Source organism: Pseudophryne corroboree, chromosome 5 (assembly GCF_028390025.1).
Source record: "Pseudophryne corroboree isolate aPseCor3 chromosome 5, aPseCor3.hap2, whole genome shotgun sequence".
Classification (NCBI taxonomy): Eukaryota; Metazoa; Chordata; class Amphibia; order Anura; family Myobatrachidae; genus Pseudophryne; species Pseudophryne corroboree.
Window position 1 is genome coordinate 203,736,052 of NC_086448.1, and position 24,133 is coordinate 203,760,184.

The following is a 24,133-nucleotide window of genomic DNA, read 5'->3' on the forward strand; positions in this document are numbered from 1 at the left end:
TGAGCAGTGTATATTTAGAATGTCCCCACTGTTTGTGATGACATTAGTATTGCAACAGGTGGCGCCATTTTAACTTTTTATGTGATTTTATTTGTTGCATTTTGTTCTGTATATCTCTACTATTCTTTTTAAAGAGGCTGCTTAATTTTCCACTGTTCCTTTTTTCTTTCGTACCTTGTAGTAAAAAAAGAACCTGTACAATCCCAAAATATACTGGTAGGTTAATTAGCTCCTAACAAAAATGAACCATAGCGCGCGTGCATACCTCCCAACTTTTTCCTTCTGTAAAGAGGGACACACGCGCGGCGAAGCCGTGCGCGCTCCCGAAAAGGGGGCGTGGCCTACGAAAAAGAAGCGTGGCTTCGCGGGAGGACCCGCGATCGCGAGCCACGCCCCCGTTTTCATCACTGAAGGGGCATGCCCAGCGCTCTGAGAGCTGCTGGCATGCCCCCTCTCCCTCTGTCTCCAATGAATAGACGCTGTGCGCATGCGCACAGCGTCTATTCACCGCTGCTCTGCTAAGCAGGGCAGCGAGAGACAGAGCCTCCCAACTGCCCCCCCACCCCCCACCGCGGGACACTGCGGCCCGCGGGTGGGACAGCGGGACAGTCCCCAAAAAACGGGACTGTCCCGCGAAAATCGGGACAGTTGGGAGGTATGCGCGTGTGTGTACATGCACTAGGGCAGCGGTTCCCAAACTTTCTTGAATCACAGCGCTCTAGAGTGTTCGTATTTTTTCCCCCGCCAGCCCCCTAAAAGATTATTATTGAGAAATGCAAAAATAATAATTAAGTAAATTGTGCTAAGCTATCATCCTTAGGGTGGGTACGTCCCAGAACGTTATTGGAATGATGTGCCGTATTGGAACGAAAAATCATCTAGTGTGTATGCATAATTGCGCGCTCCTGCCTGTTGTATGCAACATTCTCCGGTTGACCGTGCTGCATGGTCCAGCCAGAAGATATTGCATGCGACCCAGTTCTTCGTAATGAAGGACAGAACAGTGATTGTTCAGTTCTTCATTATATCGGGCTGATGTGCATAGGCAATCAGTCAGTCATGGTCTAGTCCGAAGGACTACTGGCCCGACTGCCCATTTCTCAGGTGTGTACCAACCCTTAGGATCAGTTACGTGGTGGCGTACTGGAATTCACTTGTGTTTGTCAACATATTTCGTAGCGCACGCAGGGGGGGGTTCTAAGTACCCAGAAACCCCCCCTGACGGACCTTTATTTTTTTTTCCAGAGACGGAGACACCATTGTCGCTTCCGCGTCAGGTGGCTTTCATGTCCATACCACCTGACGCGGAGCACTCATAAGTCATAACTATCTAAAGCTGCAGGTGGGCAGCTCCAGCACGCCACAATTACATCACCTCCCAGCTTATAGATAGAGAGAGGGAGGATCATTCCACCCGGCAGGATGGAATCTCAGTATGTACTGTATACTGTGTAATTATGCTGTGTGTGTGTAATGTGAGTGTTCATAAGTGTGCTGTGTGTATGTTTGCTGTTTTTTTGTGTAAATGTGCCATAAGTATGTATGCTACAGTGTATGTGTATACTGTATACAGTATACTATGTATGTCACATATAAATGCCATATATATTTTGAAATGTATGTATGTATGCATGCGTAGATGTGTGTATGTATGTATATGTGTATATATGCACATCTACGCATACATCATTTCTATATAGCATATATGTGATATATATATATATATAAATAAAAACCCTGCTGTGAAAATCCTGCATTTGCGCCTATATTTTATAATTAGCAGCTACCAGCACTGGATTTGCCTGTCATATGGACCATAAATAATTTTACTTCGTCCTGGACCTGGACCACTAACCAGTGGCACTTGCACCCAGTTTGGGAACCACCGCACTAGGGAATATACAGTAGGGGTCTAGTGCGGTGGGGTAGATGCTAGAATCAAGTGGACTAAGGGTAGATGCTAGAATCAAGTGGGCTAAGGGACCTTTTCCGTAAGGGGGAGGAGTTACGGCGCAAGGGGGAGGAGCTAGGCCAGCGGGATAGTTCCTCTACTATCCACGCCACCAACTATTACCTTTAGTAATTAGGTGGTGAGCGAAGCGGAGCGGAGCGAGCCACCGTGCCCGAAGCGTGGCGAGCGAAGCGAGCCCGCGAGGGTACTTTTCGGGTACCCTGTTCGCCCGTAGCTCCTCCCCCTGGTGACGTTGCTCCTCCCCTCAAAACGTCACAAGGTCCCTTCAGCCCCTCCGATATAGAACCAACCGTGGACTAAGGGACCTTTTCTGCCTATGACAGGAACACATAGGGGAGAAAGACACAAATCAGGAAGTGGCTCAGCTGATCATACATACACGCCCCTTCGCTATGCTAGCCTTGCACAGACCAGTGATGTCACCCTACCTCTCGTCAATAAAGTTATACAGTACGCTAACAAAATAATAAAAAAAAAAAGATTGCGGACGTCACTGACAGGTCGTATATGGTGTGCGGACGCAGCTGCGCCGGCCTGAGAGGCGGGACTGCGCCTGCGCGCTCTAGCGCTGGGTAAGGCGGGGCAGCGCCTGCGCGCTCTGGCGCCTGGGACGGGGACTGTGTGGTGCGCGCTCCCGATGCTCAGCGCCGCCGCCGCTGCTACGTTGTGCCGTCTCTGTCTGTGTGTGCGGGGGGAGATGGACCGCGGGCGCTCGCCCTATTAACGCCTCAGTGTACCGTGCCTAGTGCTCCCACTGCCCCGATCCCGATCTATAGTGACACCCCGGGGCCCTCCCTAACCCCTACCCCCACAGCCGTGCCCCGGTACCGCCGCTGGCGGCCGGGTGTCTGTACTCCCTCTCGCGTCCACACCCCACTCACACACGGCATTGATGGTAATGTATGCAAGGAAACAACCGAGACTCAGTGATGGGTAATGCAGCGCTCTTCCTCATCCTCCTCCTTCTCTCACCCCTCTCCTCCCTCCGCCATCTTCCCTGCTATACCCCCCCCCCCCTTCCCCCCCGGCCGCCGGCGGGGGCCCCCCTCTCACCCCCCCCCCCCCTCCTTCTTCACCTCTACCCACCCCTAACATCTCTGTCTTGTCTCTTACAGCTGTCACGACCGAAGGGATTCCCAACCCTACCAGGTACATCGGGCGCAGCCGCTACTAGAGCTCAGGCTTCGGCCTGTACCTTAGGCCTTAGTGCGGAGATCTCCGTCCGGGGGAGTCTCCTTGCTGTAACCCCCACGCACTGCCTCACGCCCCTTCTCTGTTATGGGTTTCTACATTATTTTACGCCTTCTTAGTCTGAGTTCTGATATAAAACAGTTGTTCAGTACAGACTTAAGCAGCTTCAAGTATTAGCATGCTGTTCCAAAGGAATGCTGGCACTTGTAGTTCCTCTGTTTCCTTAGCTGACTGTTTTGGGACTATCTCCTGCACAGGTGGCAGGTTATAGGTGGACACAATGCTCATGTTGAACGTTTGTCCTGGGGCGAAAGTGCTGTGGTGCCGGTCCCTCTAGTCCTGGGGCGAAAGTGCTGTGGTGCCGGTCCCTCTAGTCCTGGGGCGAAAGTGCTGTGGTGCCGGTCCCTCTAGTCCTGGGGCGAAAGTGCTGTGGTGCCGGTCCCTCTAGTCCTGGGGCGAAAGTGCTGTGGTGCCGGTCCCTCTAGTCCTGGGGCGTCAGTCCTGTGGTGACAGTCCCTCTAGTCCTGGGGCGTCAGTGCTGTGGTGACAGTCCCTCTTGTCCGGGGGCGTCAGTGCTGTGCGGGTCCCTCTAGTCCGGGGGCGTCAGTGCTGTGCGGGTCCCTCTAGTCCGGGGGCGTCAGTGCTGTGCCGGTCCCTCTATTCCGGGGGCGTCAGTGCTGTGCGGGTCCCTCTAGTCCGGGGGCGTCAGTGCTGTGCGGGTCCCTCTAGTCCGGGGGCGTCAGTGCTGTGCGGGTCCCTCTAGTCCGGGGGCGTCAGTGCTGTGCGGGTCCCTCTAGTCCGGGGGCGTCAGTGCTGTGCGGGTCCCTCTAGTCCGGGGGCGTCAGTGCTGTGCGGGTCCCTCTAGTCCGGGGGCGTCAGTGCTGTGCGGGTCCCTCTAGTCCGGGGGCGTCAGTGCTGTGCCGGTCCCTCTATTCCGGGGGCGTCAGTGCTGTGGCGGTCCCTCTAGTCCGGGGGCGTCAGTGCTGTGGCGGTTCATGTGAGTTAGCTAAATGTCCATTGAGATCGACTAGTGTTCACTCTTGCAGCAGGTTGCTAATCTGTGAGCAGAACACATTTTAATTTTGAAAGGCAAAATTTTAGATGTGGTGAATCACTACAGCTACTGTAGCGATACATCAAATCTTAAAATTTGTTCTTCAAAATTTAAATACGTTCCCCTCACTGAATCTGCAACCTGCTGCTATAGTGAACACTAATAAACCTATCTGATGGAAAAGTGCCGTTACACTGTTTTACATGTTCTCACTAATAGATCAGGATTACACGTCCTACCTGGAATTTACTTTCCACAACATAGAGCCAAATGATACAGATGTGTTCTCTTACATCTTTGCGCCATACGCTATAAGTTGCGTTACACAACGCGTGGGTGCTGTGTGGTTCTGTAGCGCAGAACGTCTTTGCTTTTTATTGTGAAAATGGTTCTTAGTGGCAAAGTTATGCTATAGAACGCACAAGCAGCTTCTGCTCATTAAAATGATTTGCAACTTGCCTATATTCTGTGTGGACGCTTAGCGCTAGCGAGTCACGGCATGGCGCAACTGTAACGGCTGTTTAGTGTGACTGCAGCAAAGATGTAAGAGGACACATCTGCATAGTCTGCGGTTTCCTGGTGCAAATTCATGTTATCTAGTCCACTAAATTTAATACTAATTTGGTTATGCCTTTAAACTAATTGCTGCTTTAGATTGAATGCCTATCTCAAAGGAATAGCGCTGTCTTCTGCAAACTATAGGCTATTTATTATGTGGCCCATGTAGTGAATAGTTTTGGCATTTCATTTCTTTTTGCAAAGTAAATGGGAAGAAACACTTCCCTTTTTATTTCCCACTGTGTACATGAAATCAGTTTAGGAAGTTGGGCACCACTGTGCTGTCAGCTGTCATTTCAGTTCCTACTTCCTGGTGTGGTGTGACATGCTGACAAAATCCAGATTAATGAAGGTAGACTTAAAAATATTAAATAGGTATTCAAGGGTTTCTGCAGGAATACATTAAAACGAGTATGTTTTAATTGTACTTTTAAGCTATATGGGGGAGACATACTTTTTTTATTGGTTGTACAGTATGTAAAAAGATAGAAATATAGTTAATGAAATGGACTGGAAAGAGGCAATTTAATTCCCTGCAATGGCCGCAAAGTGCCTACTGGAGAGATGCACAGGAAGATTACTAGTATTTGGCTACTGTTTGAGGTGATTGTATGCAACCAATCATTAATGTGGCACATTTCTGGGAATTGAATCGCTATCTAAATGTTCTGCATCAGGGTCCATATAGTACGAAGTGAGCTTGTTTTTGTTTTTTTCCACTTTCCAGATGGTAAAAATAAAGTTAGTAACTGTTTTAATCAAATTGATTAATTTTAATACAAATTGATAAGAATTAGTGAAAAGTGTCAAGGTATTGGGTGTTTTTATTTTATGACAATACTTTTATTTTGAAAGAGCTCATCATTTTTTCAGGCTCTTAAGTATTCATCAAAGGGTCACCCAAGCAGCGGTGATCACCGTCATGACAAGATGCGTGACTCTACAGATCCGTCTCCCCCAAATAAAATGCGAAGATCAGACAGCCCTGAAAAATATGCTGACAGTGTTGGCCATGGCAAGGCCAAAAGTATGCACATCCACAGGGTCCGTGAGAGGGACGGAGGTAGGTTCCACCTTCAATTTCACAAACCCTGAATGTTAGCGAGGGCGATACACTGTATAATGCAATGTTTTGATAACTTTCACCCAAGTAGTAATTAAGTATTTCCCATGTTTTTTTCTTTTTTTCCTTTTTCTTAAATCTATTTTCATATTCCTATATTTATCTTTGTGTTCATAAACTTTATGAGCCAAGTACAGTATGAAGGAAACAAAATGTAATTTCTTAAAGTTCAAATTTTTTTTTTTTTTACAAAGTATTATCTAAACACTACACACATTATACAATCTTTTTTTATTTTAAGCACTGTTCTGAAGCAATTGATCTCTGAGCAGTGCTACTTGGTGCAGACAAGTCTTATTAGTGTAGTTATTTTATAAAAATGGAATTAATGATTGCAGTACTGTGTTATGTTGCCGGTATTCGGGAGTCCTCCTGTGTTATATATAAGTACAGGTTGAGTATCCCTTATCCAAAATGCTTGGGACCAGGGGTATTTTGGATATCGGATTTTTCTGTATTTTGGAATAATTGCATACCATAATGAGATATCATGTCGATGGGACCCAAGTCTAAGCGCAGAATGCATTTGTCTCATATACACCTTATACACACAGCCTGAAGGTCATTTTAGCCATTATTTTCAATAACTTTGTGCATTAAACAAAGTGTGTGTACATTCACACAATTCATTTATGTTTCATATACACCTTATACACACAGCCTGAAAGTCATTTAATACAATATTTTTAATTCTTTTGTGTATTAAACAAAGTTTGTGTACATTGAGCCATCAAAAAACAAAGGTTTCACTAGCCCAGTCTCAATCAAAAAATTCCGTATTTGGATATGGGACACTCAACCTGTACTATATCACCAGCATGCTCATGACTTATGGTTCAGAACAAAGGTAATGAAACAAGTGGATATTAACAGACTGATAAAGCAGTAAGCGGGCCCTGCTCTTAAGGAGGTTACACACGGAGAGATCCGTGCTTAAATTCGACGCAAACTGACTAGATTGCTTAGAACTTAAGCACGGGTCTCTCCGTGTATGGCCCACAGCGACCGCGATGCGCGGCCTCGCGTGTTGCTGTTGCCAGTGCTAGATCGCTCAGCACACATCTCCCCTTTCTGTACGGCCCTTTAAACTTTCAATTGAATGGACAATAGGTGTTTCATACATGAAGTTATGTGCCGCTCACTCCATTTTGGTTCAGCCATATAGCAATGGCAAGAAGTGCTTAATGTGACCTATGTGACCCAGGCCGGGGTCAGCTAGTTACCTCAATATATAAGATGAATAAATGTATGTTTGAGTCAAGTGTAGTGTTTTGGTAATTAGTATAGACAAGTGAGGAGGTTACACCTGGATTTTAATAATCATTCTGAAAGAGGTGATATTTTAGAGGAAGGCATTAATTTTGCCGGCTGTCGTGATCCCGGCGCCAGAATCCCGACACCCGGTGAAATACCAGCGGTTGGAATCCACACTCAGGTGGTGTTCCAAGCCCCACCCGAGGAGGAATACGACAGTCGCCACCAGACCCGAAGCGTGGCGAGCGTACACGCTGCGTTTGCCGCCGGTGTTCCGGCTGTCGGGGTCCCGCCATAGGTCTCGTGACCGCCGGCATATTATACTGAATCCATTTCAGAGAATGCTTCACTGCTTGTAGATGAGTTAGAGGGCATTCCACAGACTGTGTACAGCCCAGAAAGTTTTGTTATGTGAATGAGCGGCACAAATTATGCGCAGAGGTTTCACCCTAACCTCCCACTTAGTGCCTAAACCTAACCGCACGCAGCCAAAGCCTAACCCTTCTGGCTATACTTAACTACGGGGTTCTAGCTGTCAGATTGCTGACCTGTTCGTGATTCCGGCATCAGTGTTCTGCTGAGTGTCGGGATTCCGCCGTCTGTATTCCAGCTGCCGGGATCCCGACAGCCGGTATCTTGAACGTATATCGGTTGGACGAGTTAAAGGATATTTGTTGGTGCAGTTTGGTTTATGGCCTTGTATGTTGATAGAAGTATTTTATATTGGGTTCTTTTAAGATACAGGCAATGAATGAAGCTGGTGACAATTGGTTATCCATGTTTTAGTCAATTGCATAGTGATTGCTTATATGGTCATACACTATCAGGGTCTGATGGTTGGGTATGTTGAGACAGTGATCATTGTGTTCAGCTGCGGCTGTACAATATGCAGTTATCATTCTGATCAGCTGATCGAGGGGCAAGTAATTTATGTATTTGACAAAAGAGCAATATATGGGGGCGAATCAATTATTTTGACCCACGCCTACCACCAAGTGGCGCAAAACGGAGCATTTCAATTGTTGCTCCATTTAGACACCATGCCGTCTCGTGCAATATCTTTAGATTTCAAGTTGAAAACGAAAGATATCGTACCTCATTAACGAACCGCGGGAGCGCGCATCGTTAAGCATATACAGTATACACACTTGCTGACGTATACGATATATCGTCTGGTTCGGACGATATATCTGCAGTGATCGCGCTGAGCCGATTGGGGTCCTACCTGTCCTTTTCTGAGTCCCATCTGAATGAAGGTTCTTATTAATGATTAATATATGAAAACACACAACTTGATTTGCTCACTACAAAAGTGTTGCAAGGGGGAGGAGAGGGTGACAATGCTGCTGAGCTGTAACTAGACGTTTTGGTGCCCTTTGGCAGAAAGTAAATTGTTGTTCCCAATCACATATGCCAAAGATTGGACAGTGCGCTCCTTAGAAGCGCATAAAAAATGTAGTGGTCTGGCTTTGTGGAAAAGGGGCGTGGTCACATAATAGTACCAATTCACATTACACCACAGAGTAGCGCTGCCTATACACGCTGCACCAGGTAGAACCACCTATACACGCTGCGCCAGGTAGAACCACCTATACACGCTGCGCCAGGTAGAACCACCTATACACGCTGCGCCAGGTAGAACCACCTATACACGCTGCGCCGGGCAGAGCAGTATATAATGGGCACTGTGGGTGTGCATGCGATGGTCACTGTGTGGGGGGTGTATGTTGGCCACTGTGGGAGTATTTGGTGTGTGTGTATAATGGACACTGGAGGTATGGGCAGAATGTATGATGGGCACTGCCCCATTCCCCATATTTGCTTCATTAACTGCCGCTAACACTCTCCTCCCTCCCACACACATACGCTCCCTCTGTTAGTTGGTTACAAGTATAACTTACTTAATCCCCCAGGAGTGCAGCTGTATGCAGCCAGAGACAGTCTTCTAATCAATGATCGCGCTGTGCTGGATAGTGTGCAGCCACTGTCGTACAACACAGCCCGGTGCTGTGTTGTAGTTTTGGAGCAGCACGGCGAGCACGCTGGCGGGCAGGGAGGAGGGACGTCTCAGCTGCACTTGAATGGGGAGATATTGCCGGCAGTGCGGTTGGACGGGGAGAAGCTGCAGGCAGCGCAATTAGACGGAGAGAAGCTGCCGGCGGCGATTTGATGGCGAGAGAGGCACTGAAGAGTGATGTTGGCAGAGACGCACTGGTCAGTTGGAGACCACGGGACCCGCTCAGTTAAAAAAGAGTCCCTCTCTGCTTGTAGCGCGTAAAAACGCGCTATAGCGTGTATTTTGCTAACACTGATCTGGTGCACTTGAAGTGTGGTAATCTGCTAAAATAAGACTTCATATCTACATCTGTCAAAGTTGCTGTGAGATGACCATAAGGATGCTGAATTTGACAGCAGATAAGAACCACTTGGTCCATCAAGCCTGCCCCTTTATTAACCTCTTGGTAACCTCAACTCTGTATGATCTTTAGTTCTTTGTAAGGCTATCCTTATGCCTATACCATGCATGTTTAAATTGCTCTACTGTCTTGGCCTCCACCACCTCTGATGGGAGGTTATACCACTTATCCACTACACTTTCTGTAAAGTCCTTTTTCAAAAGTTTGCGTTCAACATCTCAAGTTTCAACGAATGTCCTTGTGTTCTAATACTTCTCTTCCTTTGAAAAATGTTTATCTCCTTTACCTTGTTAAAACCCTTGATATATTTGAGAGTTTTTATCATGTCCCTCCTTCACTTTTCTACTCCAGACTATAAATATTAAGATTTTTTTTGTTTTTCTTGGTATGTTTTGTGATGTTGGCCATGCACCATTTTTTCTTTGTACAGTCTCTAATGTATTAATATCCTTATGTAGATACGGCTTCCAGAACTGAACACAGTATTCTAGATGAGGCCCTACCAATGACCTATATAGTGGCATTATTCTTATTTCCTGCTACTGATTACTTTTCCTATGCAACCAAGCATCTGACTTGCCTTTCTGATTGTTTTCTTTCATTGCCTACCTGCCCTTAAATAATCTGAAATCCCTTTCTTTTGTAATTTCCATTACTTTGCCCTTGATATATATTTAGTCATTGGGTTTTTGAGACCAAGTGCATGATTTAGCATTTTGTGGCATTAAGCTGTAGTTGCCACATTCATAGGGTGAGATTCAAATCTTTTCCCCCTATTGCGCCCGCCGGCAGTATTCTAATTTCTCTAACGTCCTAGTGGATGCTGGGGACTCCGAAAGGACCATGGGGAATAGCGGCTCCGCAGGAGACTGGGCACAAAAGTAAAAGCTTTAGGACTAGCTGGTGTGCACTGGCTCCTCCCCCTATGACCCTCCTCCAAGCCCCAGTTAAGATTTTGTGCCCGAACGAGAAGGGTGCAATCTAGGTGGCTCTCCTGAGCTGCTTAGAGTAAAAGTTTAAATAGGTTTTTTTATTTTCAGTGAGACCTGCTGGCAACAGGCTCACTGCACCGAGGGACTAAGGGGAGAAGAAGCGAACTCACCTGCGTGCAGAGTGGATTGGGCTTCTTAGGCTACTGGACATTAGCTCCAGAGGGACGATCACAGGCCCAGCCATGGATGGGTCCCGGAGCCGCGACGCCGTCCCCCTTACAGAGCCAGAAGACTGAAGAGGTCCGGAAAATCGGCGGCAGAAGACGTCCTGTCTTCACTAAGGTAGCGCACAGCACCGCAGCTGTGCGCCATTGCTCTCAGCACACTTCACACTCCGGTCACTGAGGGTGCAGGGCGCTGGGGGGGGGCGCCCTGAGACGCAATAAAAACACCTTTTTTGGCAAAAAAATACATCACATATAGCTCCTGGGCTATATGGATGTATTTAACCCCTGCCTAATTTTACATAAAAAAGCGGGAGAAAGGCTCCGCCCCTTTTTCGGCGGCCTATCTCCTCCGCACACTGGCGCCATTTTTTCCTCACAGCTCCGTTGGAGGAAGGCTCCCTGACTCTCCCCTGCAGTCCTGCACTACAGAAACAGGGTAAAACAAGAGAGGGGGGGCACTAAATTGGCATATAATATATACAGCAGCTATATTAGGGAAAAACACTTATATAAGGTTATCTATATATATATATATATATATATATATATATATATATATATATATATATATATATATATATAGCGCTCTGGTGTGTGCTGGCAAACTCTCCCTCTGTCTCCCCAAAGGGCTAGTGGGGTCCTGTCCTTTATCAGAGCATTCCCTGTGTGTGTGCTGTGTGTCGGTACGTTGTGTCGACATGTATGAGGAGGAAAATGGTGTGGAGGCGGAGCAATTGCCTGTGTTAGTGATGTCACCCCCTAGGGAGTCGACACCTGACTGGATGGTCTTATGGAAAGAATTACGTGATAGTGTCAGCACTTTACAAAAGACTGTTGACGACATGAGACAGCCGGCAAATCAGTTAATACCTGTACAGGCGTCTCAAGCACCGTCAGGGGCTCGATAGCGCCCGTTACCTCAGGTCGATACAGACACGGACACTGACTCCAGTGTCGACGGTGAGGAAACAAACGTATTTTCCAGTAGGGCCACACGTTACATGATCACGGCAATGAAGGAGGTTTTGAACATTTCTGATACTACAAGTACCACAAAAAAGGGTATTATGTGGGGTGTGAAAAAACTACCCGTAGTTTTTCCCGAATCAGATGAATTAAATGAGGTGTGTGATGAAGCGTGGGTTTCCCCCGATAAAAAACTGCTAATTTCTAAAAAGTTATTGGCATTATACCCTTTCCCGCCAGAGGTTAGGGCGCGTTGGGAAACACCCCCTAGCGTAGATAAGGCGCTCACACGCTTATCAAAACAAGTGGCGTTACCGTCCCCTGATACGGCCGCCCTCAAGGAACCAGCTGATAGGAAGCTGGAAAATATCCTTAAAAGTATATACACACATACTGGTATTATACTGCGACCAGCAATCGCCTCAGCCTGGATGTGCAGTGCTGGGGTGGCTTGGTCGGATTCCCTGACTGAAAATATTGATACCCTGGACAGGGACAATATATTATTGACTATAGAGCATTTAAAGGATGCATTTCTATATATGCGAGATGCACAGAGGGATATTTGTACTCTGGCATCAAGAGTAAGTGCGATGTCCATTTCTGCCAGAAGAGGATTATGGACGCGACAGTGGTCAGGGGATGCGGATTCCAAACGGCATATGGAAGTATTGCCGTATAAAGGGGAGGAGTTATTTGGGGTCGGTCTATCGGACCTGGTGGCCACAGCAACGGCTGGAAAATCCACCTTTTTACCCCAAGTCACCTCGCAGCAGAAAAAGATACCGTCTTTTCAGGCTCAGTCCTTTCGTCCCCATAAGGGCAAGCGGGCAAAAGGCCACTCATATCTGCCCAGGGGCAGAGGAAGGGGAAAAAGACTGCAGCGGACAGCCTCTTCCCACGAACAGAAGCCCTCCCCCGCTTCTGCCAAGTCCTCAGCATGACGCTGGGGCCTTACAAGCGGACTCAGGCACGGTGGGGGCCCGTCTCAAGAATTTCAGCGCGCAGTGGGCTCACTCGCAAGTGGACCCCTGGATCCTGCAGGTAGTATCTCAGGGGTACAAATTGGAATTCGAGACGTCTCCCCCTCGCCGGTTCCTGAAGTCTGCTTTACCAACGTCTCCCTCCGACAGGGAGGCGGTATTGGAAGCCATTCACAAGCTGTATTCCCAGCTGGTGATAATCAAGGTACCCCTCCTACAACAGGGAAAGGGGTATTATTCCACGCTGTTTGTGGTACCGAAGCCGGACGGCTCAATGAGACCCATTTTAAATCTGAAATCCTTGAACACTTACATAAAAAGGTTCAAGTTCAAGATGGAGTCACTCAGAGCAGTGATAGCGAACCTGGAAGAAGGGGACTATATGGTGTCTCTGGACATCAAGGATGCTTACCTCCATGTCCCAATTTGCCCTTCTCACCAAGGGTACCTCAGGTTTGTGGTTCAGAACTGTCATTATCAGTTTCAGACGCTGACGTTTGGATTGTCCACGGCACCCCGGGTCTTTACCAAGGTAATGGCCGAAATGATGATTCTTCTTCGAAGAAAAGGCGTCTTAATTATCCCTTACTTGGACGATCTCCTGATAAGGGCAAGGTCCAGAGAACAGTTAGAGGTCGGAGTAGCACTATCTCAAGTAGTACTACGACAGCACGGATGGATTCTAAATATTCCAAAATCGCAGCTGATTCCGACGACACGTCTGCTGTTCCTAGGGATGATTCTGGACACAGTACAGAAAAAGGTGTTTCTCCCTGAGGAGAAGGCCAAGGAGTTATCCGACCTAGTCAGGAACCTCCTAAGACCAGGCCAAGTGTCAGTACATCAATGCACAAGGGTCCTGGGAAAGAGGGTGGCTTCTTACGAAGCGATTCCATTCGGCAGATTCCACGCAAGAACTTTTCAGTGGGATCTGCTGGACAAATGGTCCGGATCGCATCTTCAAATGCATCAGCGGATAACCCTGTCTCCAAGGACAAGGGTGTCTCTCCTGTGGTGGTTACAGAGTGCTCATCTCCTAGAGGGCCGCAGATTCGGCATTCAGGATTGGGTCCTGGTGACCACGGATGCCAGCCTGAGAGGCTGGGGAGCAGTCACACAGGGAAAAAATTTCCAGGGCTTGTGGTCAAGCATGGAAACGTCACTTCACATAAATATCCTGGAACTAAGGGCCATTTACAATGCCCTAAGTCAGGCAAGACCTCTGCTTCAGGGTCAGCCGGTGTTGATCCAGTCGGACAACATCACGGCAGTCGCCCACGTAAACAGACAGGGCGGCACAAGAAGCAGGAGGGCAATGATGGAAGTGGCAAGGATTCTTCGCTGGGCGAAAAATCATGTGATAGCACTGTCAGCAGTGTTCATTCCGGGAGTGGACAACTGGGAAGCAGACTTCCTCAGCAGACACGATCTTCACCCGGGGGAGTGGGGACTTCACCCAGAAGTCTTCCACATGATTGTGAACCGTTGGGAAAAACCAAAGGTGGACATGATGGCGTCCCGCCTCAACAAAAAACTGGACAGATATTGCGCCAGGTCAAGGGACCCTCAGGCAATAGCTGTGGACGCTCTGGTAACACCGTGGGTGTACCAGTCAGTGTATGTGTTCCCTCCTCTTCCTCTCATACCAAAAGTACTGAGAATCATAAGAAGGAGAGGAGTAAAGACTATACTCGTGGCTCCGGATTGGCCAAGAAGGACTTGGTACCCGGAAATTCAAGAGATGCTCACGGAAGACCCGTGGCCTCTACCTCTAAGAAAGGACCTGCTCCGGCAGGGACCATGTCTGTTCCAAGACTTACCGCGGCTGCGTTTGACGGCATGGCGGTTGAACGCCGGATCCTGAAGGAAAAAGGCATTCCGGATGAAGTCATCCCTACCCTGATCAAAGCCAGGAAGGATGTAACCGTACAACATTATCACCGTATTTGGCGTAAATATGTTGCGTGGTGCGAGGCCAGGAAGGCCCCTACAGAGGAATTTCAACTGGGTCGTTTCCTGCATTTCCTGCAAACAGGACTGTCTATGGGCCTCAAATTAGGGTCCATTAAGGTTCAAATTTCGGCCCTGTCAATATTCTTCCAAAAAGAACTGGCTTCTGTTCCTGAAGTTCAGACGTTTGTCAAGGGAGTACTGCATATACAGCCTCCTTTTGTGCCTCCAGTGGCACCTTGGGATCTCAATGTAGTTTTGGGATTCCTAAAATCACATTGGTTTGAACCACTCACCACTGTGGACTTAAAATATCTCACATGGAAAGTGGTAATGCTGTTAGCCCTGGCTTCAGCCAGGCGTGTCTCAGAATTGGCGGCTTTATCCTATAAAAGCCCTTACCTAATTTTTCATACGGACAGGGCAGAATTGAGGACTCGTCCTCAATTTCTCCCTAAGGTGGTTTCAGCTTTTCACTTAAACCAGCCTATTGTGGTGCCTGCGGCTACTAGGGACTTGGAGGATTCCAAGTTGCTGGACGTAGTCAGGGCCCTGAAAATATGTTTCCAGGACGGCTGGAGTCAGAAAATCTGATTCGCTGTTTATCCTGTATGCACCCAACAAGCTGGGTGCTCCTGCTTCTAAGCAGACGATTGCTCGTTGGATTTGTAGTACAATTCAGCTTGCACATTCTGTGGCAGGCCTGCCACAGCCAAAATCTGTAAAAGCACATTCCACACGGAAAGTGGGCTCATCTTGGGCGGCTGCCCGAGGGGTCTCGGCTTTACAACTTTGCCGAGCAGCTACTTGGTCAGGGGCAAACACGTTTGCTAAATTCTACAAATTTGATACCCTGGCTGAGGAGGACCTGGAGTTCTCTCATTCGGTGCTGCAGAGTCATCCGCACTCTCCCGCCCGTTTGGGAGCTTTGGTATAATCCCCATGGTCCTTTCGGAGTCCCCAGCATCCACTAGGACGTTAGAGAAAATAAGAATTTACTTACCGATAATTCTATTTCTCATAGTCCGTAGTGGATGCTGGGCGCCCATCCCAAGTGCGGATTGTCTGCAATACTTGTACATAGTTACAAAAATCGGGTTATTATTGTTGTGAGCCATCTTTTCAGAGGCTCCTCTGTTATCATGCTGTTAACTGGGTTCAGATCACAGGTTGTACGGTGTGATTGGTGTGGCTGGTATGAGTCTTACCCGGGATTCAAAATCCTTCCTTATTGTGTACGCTCGTCCGGGCACAGTATCCTAACTGAGGCTTGGAGGAGGGTCATAGGGGGAGGAGCCAGTGCACACCAGCTAGTCCTAAAGCTTTTACTTTTGTGCCCAGTCTCCTGCGGAGCCGCTATTCCCCATGGTCCTTTCGGAGTCCCCAGCATCCACTACGGACTATGAGAAATAGAATTATCGGTAAGTAAATTCTTATTATTACTGCAGATAGGCGCAACAAGTTCATTTTCGGCATGCTACCCCTGGGGGTAGCGAGCTGAAATGCGCATAAACAGGTATTTTCATGCTCCCGGCCATTACTTTAGTCTGGTTTAAGTGCTTTGCGCGCCTAAACCAGAGTGTAATGGGCACGATAGGGGTGATAAGTGGGGGCATTTAAATATATCGCCTCTCGATCTCCCGTCACTTTAACAGGAGATCGGGGGTGCGATAACATTTGAATTCCACCCCCCCTAGATCTACAGTCGTGTATTTTACCCCTCCTGGTGTGTCTACTCCAGGGCTCGACAAATCCCAGGGTCCAGGTTGCCATGGCCCTTAGATATTACTGCCTGGCTACCAGATTATGCAGGGAGGGAGGAAGCCGATCCTCTTCTGTCCCAGCCTGCGCCGTCTGCTGTCTCCAAACTCCAGCTGCATGGAGCTCTCCGCTAAGAGGGTCGGCGCATAGACAGGGATTGCGGCTACGGAGTCAATAGTGATGTGGCCACAGGGGGAGGGGTGGTTAGCCTGTAGGTAAACCCTTAGTTTTGTGGTTGTCGGTGGGGGATGTGTGGTTGGGGTTTAGCTGCTCATTAATGTGGCCATGGGGGAGTTTTTTTTGACAGTGTGGTGGCTGTGTAGGGCTGCTTTTCCTGGGGGTGACCCCTTTGTTGTGTGGTCATGGGGTTTGGTTTGCCTGTTGGGTGAGGGGAAGCTGCTCAGTGATGGAGTGGAGGTTGGGGGGTAGTTTGGCTCCTACACTCATCCTGGCTCCTAGATTTTAGTAAAAACGACCCTGTTGTATACCTTTTTTTTTTTGTCATCTGCAAAAAAAGTATACTTCCCATCAGTACCATTTGCGATGTCACCAACAAAGATATTTTAAAAAGCCCTACTTTACTTTAGTCACCCAGCCAAAAAAGTCAGTAAGATTTGTTTGGCATGATCTCCCCACAGAAAATCAATACTGTTTGGGAGCCTATAAGTCGCTGGATTTGAGACCTTTCACAACTTTCTTTTATTAGTGTCTCTACTACTGATGTAAGGCTCACTGGTTGGTAGTTACTTGACTATCTTGCTTTCTCTTGTGCATTGGGACTATATTTGCTTTTTTCCAGTGTCCCGGAATCCTGTAGCTAACCACTGGGTGAATAATTCTGTTAATGGTGTAACCACCATCCCAGTAAGCTCTGCTTGTTTCTTTCGATGTATCCTATCTGGCCCTATAGAATTTTTATCACACACGCACACACGCACACACGCACACACGCACACACGCACACACGCACACACGCACACACGCACACACGCACACACGCACACACGCACACACGCACACACGCACACACGCACACACGCACACACGCACACACGCACACACGCACACACGCACACACGCACACACGCACACACGCACACACGCACACACGCACACACGCACACACGCACACACGCACACACGCACACACGCACACACGCACACACGCACACACGCACACACACACACACACACACTTTAAGACTTGAGAGTTCTGTCAGGCCTTCTCTACATATGTACTTGTATCTACCTTTATTTTCTGAATGCCTTTGCAACGTAACGGTGTCCGCTTCCCCTCTCCTTCTGTATCTGTAGTGAATAGTAATTTAGAGGATGTATTTCCTTGTCTCCCTCGACCAGTTTCTTACTCTGTCTGAAGTGTTATTCCTCAGTTTACATTTATCCTTTTCTTAATAAAGAAAATGTTCTGCCCCCTTTACCTACTAACTGGCCCATTTTCTCTTTAGCTTGTGCCTTTGCACATCTGATCACCTTCTTAGGCTATGTACACATCAGTGCGATGTCCGCACAATGCGACATAGCCTGCGATGGGGCATACACACTTGCCGATATTGGCTGCTATGGGGGGTAGGGGGTGGAGAGGGATGGCCCTTGTAAGTAATATCGTATGTCTTGACCTGCATGCAGGTCCGACGTGGTGCTGGATACAACCCACAGGAGCGGGCATCGTATCCTGTATCATGCATACACGCTATACAGTATCGCAATGAACCGGCTGATATCCCGGATCATATGTGATATTGCATAGTGTATAAGCACCCTAAGCCTCCTTTCATCTGTGACGATACACCTTTTTGTCTTCATTATTTTGAGTCTGCTTATATTTAGCAAAGGCCATCTGTTTGCTTTCACACTAGTTGCATTGGCTTCCTTTTCTATGCGCTTTTCCTAACCCATTTGATACACAAGGTATTTTGCATTGCACTTTTCAATTTTTCCCACTTCTCCCACACTCCTTCCAAGTACCTCCACGGAATTAATTACTTGTACATCTCCCCATCTCTGTAATGTCCGCTTTGTTTTTGTGTGGCTTGAGACAGCACTTGTCTTAATACTTAACCATACTGCTTGATAGTCACTGGATCCTAGGTTCTCCCCTACATTTAAGTCTTAAGTTCTGTCACCATTTGAGTATTATGTCTAATATTGCGTCTTTGCTGGTGGGTTCCCACACCAGTTGCTGGAGGGATGCTCCCTGCAATAAATTTAGAAAGTACTCCCTTCTAGTGGAACTCGTAAAAAACCCCTCCTAGTTTTTATCCGGTAGATTAAAGTCTCCCATGATAAGTACCTCTCCTTTTAATACCGTTTTAGTGATGTCTTGCAATACTTTACGGTTGGTTCTATATCGGAGGGGCTGAAGGGACCTTGTGACGTTTTGAGGGGAGGAGCTACATCAGCAGGGGGAGGAGCTACGGGCGAACAGGGTACCCGAAAAGTACCCTCGCGGGCTCGCTTCGCTCGCCACGCTTCGGGCACGGTGGCTCGCTCCGCTCCGCTTCGCTCACCACCTAATTACTAAAGGTAATAGTTGGTGGCGTGGATAGTAGAGGAACTATCCCGCTGGCCTAGCTCCTCCCCCTTGCGTCGTAACTCCTCCCCCTTACGGAAAAGGTCCCTTAGCCCACTTGATTCTAGCATCTACCAATACTTTACTGTCCAGTCTCCCTCTGATCTGGTGGTTTATAGATCACTGAATAATCTCCGCCCCACATTTCTATGGTCATCCAATTGCCCTTAATTGTGTTTTTTTTTTTTTTTTTTTCTTCTTCTTCGACACTTTGTATTAAAGTAGTACAGGTATTTTTTTTTTCTTCCCCCCACATACATTGATAACCCCTTCTCCAATTTTTTTCTTTTCCGTCCTTTCTAAATAAATATCATGGTATAGCAATTTCAGAGTCATGATTTACATTGCATCACAGTAATCTCCACAGTATCCAAAGCATACCTTGTCGCAATCAGTTAGTTTTAGGATTTTATTTGTTAAACGCCTAGCATAGTTTTAAGAGGCAATGCAGTTCTTTTGGGAGCTGCTATTAATGGGCGTCTGATGGAACAATTCCGTTGTTCCAGGTGCCCATTATTTATTGCGTTTATCGGGGCAAATAGACTGCGTTTAGCCGTGTATATTGCCTAATCCCGTCTAAAGTTCTGGTTGAATTGCTCTGTTTAGTGGTAGCCGCTGGATAATGCCTGACTGTCGCTGGGCATCCGTTTCATGCATATCTGAGAGTTACCGAAGGCCATACAATGCAAGTTTTCCCAAACTTGCTATGCTGGCATATGCAATGTGCTATTCCGTAGCAGAATTTAATACCCAATGCCGCAACCCCATCACCCCCTTAGAGACCACGTCTGACAGTACTTAATATTGCAAATGCTTACTGTGTATCAGAAAATGTCAGGTCAAGTATGTGTTCAGTCAGTAATTATGATTGAAATTGTGGGGAACACTGCTATCTTCATGAACTAGAACAAATCTTGGGACAACAATTTTGTTTGTTGCCTAACATCTCTGTATAGAAAATATTAATTATGAGTTGGTGTACTACTATATTTGCAGTAACTAGTTTTTGTAATTGTCAAGTTATTTATTTATTTATATATATATATATATATATATATATATATATATATATATATATATATATATATATTAATTTTTTTTTTTTTTTTTTTTAAATATATCCATTTTTAGAGCTACCTGTCTACTTCCTGATGCTTTAATGCAGTTAGTTAAACAAATTAAACAAGTAGGGTTTTGAAAAAATGGTACCACAACAGAATGCATGTAAAATGCCAAAGTGTGTTAATAATGCTAGATGGTTTATAGTGCTAGATCCGTGTATTTGATTTTTAAGGCCGTTAGATTCAAATGCCCATGGTTATGAGCTTACTTCGTCGTGTGCACAGTGACTTACCTTATGTTCGTATACCAGTAAATAATTTTTGTTTCATGAGCGCTTTGCTAAATGTTTATATGCTTTTTTAGATTCCTTTGTGGTTTTATACATATGAACATTATTTAGACGTTTTGCTTAGGTCTATTTCATTTCTTAGTTAACATTGCTATTTCTTTATCATCCACTAGGGGTCACTGGAGTACTCTTGGGATATGGACGGGCGTAGCCGAACAAAGGCACTGAATATTTAAATTTAGGACTCTCCCCCCCTCCATATCCCCAAGTACCTCAGTGTACTTTGCCAGTGTTTTTTCGGTGCTCACAGATGAACATCGGCTTGTGGCAATGGCCACTTTTCAGAAGATTCACTGCAGGCAGTGTTCATATTAATGAAGGCTAACTAAATACATTATAAAAACCCCTAGATTCTATGTATGAAACCATGTCGATCACGGTTAAATAAGCTGCACAGTATATCTGTAAAGCTTCTGCTAACGCCGGTTATTTTCATTGTCGTTGGTTAAGCGCTAAAAGGCCAGAGCTTGTTTGCTCCTAAATATACTTGTAACGGCATTTTATCCCTTTTAGGATATTCTGACATTAGCGCATACAGTATACTTGTAACGGCGTTTTATTCCTGTATAAGAAACAGTCACGCCTTGTAACGACAAGACGTTACAGTCAACAAGCCAGTGGTTTGATGACCTCTTTTACTATTGTGGAAGTGCGTCTTTTCATGTTACCTTTGCGAGGTTTCATGACTTCAACTCATATATGTCTCAGCTATTTACAGCTTGGAGTACAAAACTGCTTCTGTCGAACGGTTTGGCAGGTTGTCATTTAGTCTTTGCTGGTTTATAAACCAGGCAATAGTACGCCAACAGAGTCAAAGTTACTTATTTCCCTCTGTTTGAGCAAAATCAAACAGCTCCGTTGCAATATCAATCAGCAAGTCATTTACTACAGTTAGAAAATGGCTTTTCTGCAGTGAGTTTTTTGCTTTTTCGAGCCACAAAATTGTATAATTGCATTTGATCTTCACAATGCGTATTTACCCAGTCCGGTTTCTTCATCACAGGTTATAGCGTTTGCAAATCGCCACAACCATTACCCATTTCCATTCTAACGTTGCTTATCGCTTCCGGTATTTACCAAAGTGATGTTGCAATGATAGCTCATCTCACATAAGAACTATGTATCAACAAAGTCCTCTATCTTGCGCTACTAAGATATACTGCGGTAGCAGATTAAGTTCGAAAACAATCACATCTAAGTCTGTCTAAACGATATCAATTCCGAAGTAAGATTATAAATACGGTAAATCAAATACTTTTACCTACTACACCAGCAACAACAAAAGTACACGCACACTAGCGGTATATTGCTGTATTCACTTATTAAGAATAAAGATGTGTTTTCAGTTAGTTCGCCACCCTTCACTCGCGTTTCCCACAAAGGGACAAGGGTGCGTATACTCTGGAATGCAAGGATGCGTATAATCTGGACAACAGTCACAGAGAGTCAGGATTTGTATTTAAATTCAACGCAAAGGTTCTAAAACACGACACATTGCTGTCGATAAATGTACTAGAACTCTGTGCATTTTACAATGCAATAGATAAATGTCCTAGAACTCTGTGCATTTTACAATGCATTAAATGATTCGCTTTCAGTCGAACCAGAGATAGACTCTGGTTTCTCTTCAGAACGAATAAATCTTTCGCTTTTTACTAAAGATTTCTGTGGAGAGAAACAACCGTGAGTTTCATGTAATTTTGTTTTTCAGGCCTGGCTCACGCTGCCCTTAAGCAGTCAAACAAAGCAACGGCAGTTGCATACTCAACAACCAGTGAGAACCAAGAAGCCGCATGACAATGCGGCAGGTAACTCAAATCTTCAATGGCTCAGAACGCCATTATGTGAAAATGTCAAGACATCAATCCGTGAGTGGACATCTGTTAGACACACGATCTCACCCGTCAGGGTTTGGATCTTGAAAACTGGACATTAAATCCACAGGTGTTTCGTATGTGAGTCCACACAAGGAGGTTACCCTCAAGTATATCAGTATGTGTACATCACATTCATGGGGTCATTCAGCATCGTGTGTCTAGCTACACCATTTTCCGCTTCTCTCTTCGTTGCCAAAACGGATCAGAAGACAGTTCGTCACAGTCATACTGGTGGGATCTCATGGGTTTCAGAGAAGTTGCTTCTCGAATTTTCAAGGAATACTTGCACACGATCTGGGCCCGCTCATAATACGTCCAACCTGTTACATCAGGAAACGTTCTTTTACCCATAGTTACCTATGTACCTATTATCTATGTACCGCAGCTGCGGTTGACAGGGTGAGGGTTCAGACCGCCCTCTTAAAAAAAATAGAGCGTTACTGTATCGGTTATACCAACCATGTTACGAAATAGTAAGCCGCTTAAGGCAGCTCATTATTAAAAAGATTTCGTGTGCTTACATAGGTTGTAAACCTCGGAAGTTTCCAACATCATCCTTCAAGTAACCGTATTCTGTTAAACGGAATGGGATGGAAAACTGCGGTCATCTGCACTAAGAGTGCAGGTATCTGTGTGGTAAACTTATTTTCAAAGCGTTTGCTCTATTTGCGTCTGTAAACATCTTTCTACAAGGTGTCACCAAAGTTCAGACTCTATTTATCCCACCTACAGCGCTAGGCGATTTGAGGTTGGGTTCAGATTTATGACAGTTTTCATATTTTGGAACCTTTTCAACAAAAGGGAATTAAGTTTTCATATTTTGGAACCCTTTCAAAAAATGGGGATTAAGTTTCTCACTTTGGAAAACATTTTTCTTCTAGCCTTGGCTTCGGCAATAGTGCTTCGACAAGGGGTTTGTTTTCAGATTTGGTTGCCTTGTATTACAAGCCACCGTATTTGAGTTTTCTCATGACAAAGCAGATCTTCGGACGAAATCCGCTTTCGTATTCTTCACATCAATATACCAATAGTGGTTCCTGTGTGGACACCACATTCTAAAATTCTGAATGTGGTACACGCGTTACGCGTTTATATATGTACCGAACGACTACAGTACGTGATATGAATACGTTGTTTGTTCTATATGATACTGCAAACTGGAGTTAGCCAGTTTCTCAGCAGACATTATCCAGTTGGATAATAATGACTACAAGTCAGGCTTACTTTAAGGCTAAGTTACAATCGCCTACGTCAGTAATAGTTCATCCCACAGGTTCTGTGGGAATGTCAGACCCAGCGGGTCGTGGAGCGTCTACGACGCGGCTACATAGCCTTCAGTGCACCACGTTTGTGCACTTTTACACGTTATGAATGGTGGCGCCGTCAGCATATAGCTTTGGCTGCCTACTGTTACAAGTATCAAACAGCTCTCCCGCCCACGAGGGAAGCTTTGGTACGTCCCAAGAGTACTCCAGTGACCCCTAGTGGATGATAAAGAAAATAGGATTTTGGTACTTACCAGGTAAATCCTTTTCTTTGAATCCATAGGGGGCACTGGACGCCCACCCAGAGCAGTTTTACCTGGGTTGTTTTAAGCTCAAGGGAGCTTACTGAACAAATTTTACTTGTGTGGTATTAAGCTCAAAGAAGCTTATGGTAACACATTTTCACCGATTGGCTCAAATTATAAAGTTCTATCGGTTAAGGTGTCAACTGTTTAGTTGACAATAAGGTGGTGTTAAGCTCAAAGGAGCTTATGGTAACACATTTTCACCGATTGGCTCAAATTATAAAGTTCTATCGGTTAAGGTGTCAACTGTTTAGTTGACAATAAGGTTACAGGTCAACTTTGTGGTTGTCTGTTATA

The 24,133-nt window shown here is 46.0% G+C and overlaps 1 protein-coding gene and 1 pseudogene across 8 annotated transcripts in view; both read left to right on the forward strand.

Moving 5' to 3' along the window:
- Positions 1-2,472: 2,472 nt before the first annotated feature.
- The window catches only part of WAC (WW domain containing adaptor with coiled-coil), a 170,706-nt gene continuing 149,045 nt past the window's right edge, over positions 2,473-24,133 (forward strand). For 3 of the 8 annotated variants that reach the window (XM_063922027.1, XM_063922026.1, XM_063922028.1), the window contains exons 1-3: positions 2,473-2,544; positions 3,088-3,121; positions 5,649-5,838. In XM_063922027.1, the coding sequence (XP_063778097.1) occupies positions 2,480-2,544; positions 3,088-3,121; positions 5,649-5,838 (289 nt within the window). In that variant the 5' untranslated portion in view covers positions 2,473-2,479. The other 5 variants (XM_063922022.1, XM_063922025.1, XM_063922029.1 and 2 more) reach the window with 2 other exon arrangements.
- On the forward strand, positions 22,001-22,108 carry LOC134931278 (U5 spliceosomal RNA; annotated as a pseudogene).